General features: G+C 28.3%; 1 protein-coding gene across 1 annotated transcript in view; it reads right to left on the reverse strand.

Annotated features, from left to right (window-relative positions):
* Positions 1-1,760, reverse strand: part of LOC105620557 (protocadherin Fat 4) — a 12,076-nt gene that overhangs the window by 5,943 nt on the left and 4,373 nt on the right. Inside the window, 6 exon segments of the mRNA XM_012202052.1 lie at positions 14-22; positions 112-306; positions 405-530; positions 1,098-1,199; positions 1,376-1,483; positions 1,575-1,667. Coding sequence (XP_012057442.1) covers positions 14-22; positions 112-306; positions 405-530; positions 1,098-1,199; positions 1,376-1,483; positions 1,575-1,667 — 633 coding nt within the window.

Consider the following 1,760-nt stretch of genomic DNA (forward strand, 5'->3'; position numbering starts at 1 on the left):
CTGCATTATTCACTTGAGTGCCCTATATTTTATAAACAATATTATTATTATTATTATTATATTAAAAAAAATTTAAATCTGTTAAAAATAAAAATGTGTTGATATTTTTACCTTAATAACAATAGTTGCTGGAGTCATTAATTCGTGCTCCTGCAGCGAGCGTATCATGATGATTTCAGCAGTCTCAGGATTCAAATCCAAAAAGGGTAAAATTCCACCTCGTATAGTATACCGAACCGGTGCATTTATACCGATGTCTTGATCCACAGCTTTTATCGCAGCAGGTACTACCCTTAATGGTTTTCTCTAAAAAATAATGAATTAATTCTTATTTTGTATATTTATTTTGTTATAGAATCGAATCTGATTGAAATAAGTTTTTATTAAAAGAATATGAGTCTTACCCCTTTTATATGACGAGGTACGGTAATCTTATACTGATCGTTCAAAAAAGCCGGATTCTGATCGTCGGCATCAATAACATTAACGTACAATGTTGTCATTGACGATCGTGGTGGATTACCTTGATCCTGTAACAAACGAGAATTTTTATTAAATTGTCATTAAAAGTTAACATTTACTATTGAGAAATATATAATTATATTGAAAAACAAAATACTTTTGGCTTTTTATTATTAGAATATGATTATAAGCATGAGAAATAGTCAGAAACAGCATTGTTCGATGAATTTTTTGTAAGACTTCACTTGTTCATTGTTGCGTATCGATACGCATTGATCACTCAAATCAATTTATTCGAATCAATTTATTCAAGACCGTTATGATCCATTTACGATGCTTTTATAATGTTGAACTCCGTTATTGGTTTATGGATTTCGTATATTATGTTACATAAAAAGAGAATTTATGTTCAGAAATTTAATCAATTCAACTATTCCCGAAATAAATCACATTTTTCCATTTGAGAAAAAATTGCTTCTCTGCAACAATTTTAGATATATATTCATTTTTATGTAACGTAATATGTCAAATTTGTAGAATAATAATGAAATTTGAAAATTGTCTACGACACGTTTCTAATTTTTAATATTTAATGTTTTGAAATGTTTTGAACTGAAATGTAAAATCGAACTTACTTGTGCACGAATGTCAACGGAGAAATTGGTGAGAGTTTCGTAATCTAGTGATTTTCTTAGTACAAGAGTGCCTTCCAAAGCATTTACAAAGACAAAGTAATCCTGTGAGTAAAAAAAATAATTATTTGTATATAATAATAATATCTGAAGAATAAAAATGTTATTTGTAAGAATAATAATTAGCAATATATTAGTATTATATTATATGACAAATGAAGAGATAGTGCAAATTATTAGTGAAAAAATAATTTAGCCATGTAAATGTTCACAAAATTCACCGAGTGAGCTCCTGATAGGACTGTATACTGCACAGTAGAAAATGGTCCTGGTTGATCAGCATCAACAGCTCGAACTCCTTGCAGAACTCTTGTGCCAACAACAGTAACCTGGAATATTCATACTATATTAAAATCAAAGAAATGTGCAAAATTGATATTTTTTATTACTTAATATTAAAAATATCAAAGATTATCTCACCTCAGAAATATTCAGCACGTAGGGCGCATTCACAAATTGTGGTGTATTGTCATTTGCGTCGGTTACCCGAATGTTTACTGGTATGATGAATTCCTTTAAAAATTAATCACAATTTCTTAAAAATGATAAAATCAGAATATACACACACACACATATATATATATATATATATATATATATATATAT

Source organism: Atta cephalotes, assembly GCF_000143395.1.
Source record: "Atta cephalotes unplaced genomic scaffold scaffold00002, whole genome shotgun sequence".
In the NCBI taxonomy this organism is placed as follows: Eukaryota; Metazoa; Arthropoda; class Insecta; order Hymenoptera; family Formicidae; genus Atta; species Atta cephalotes.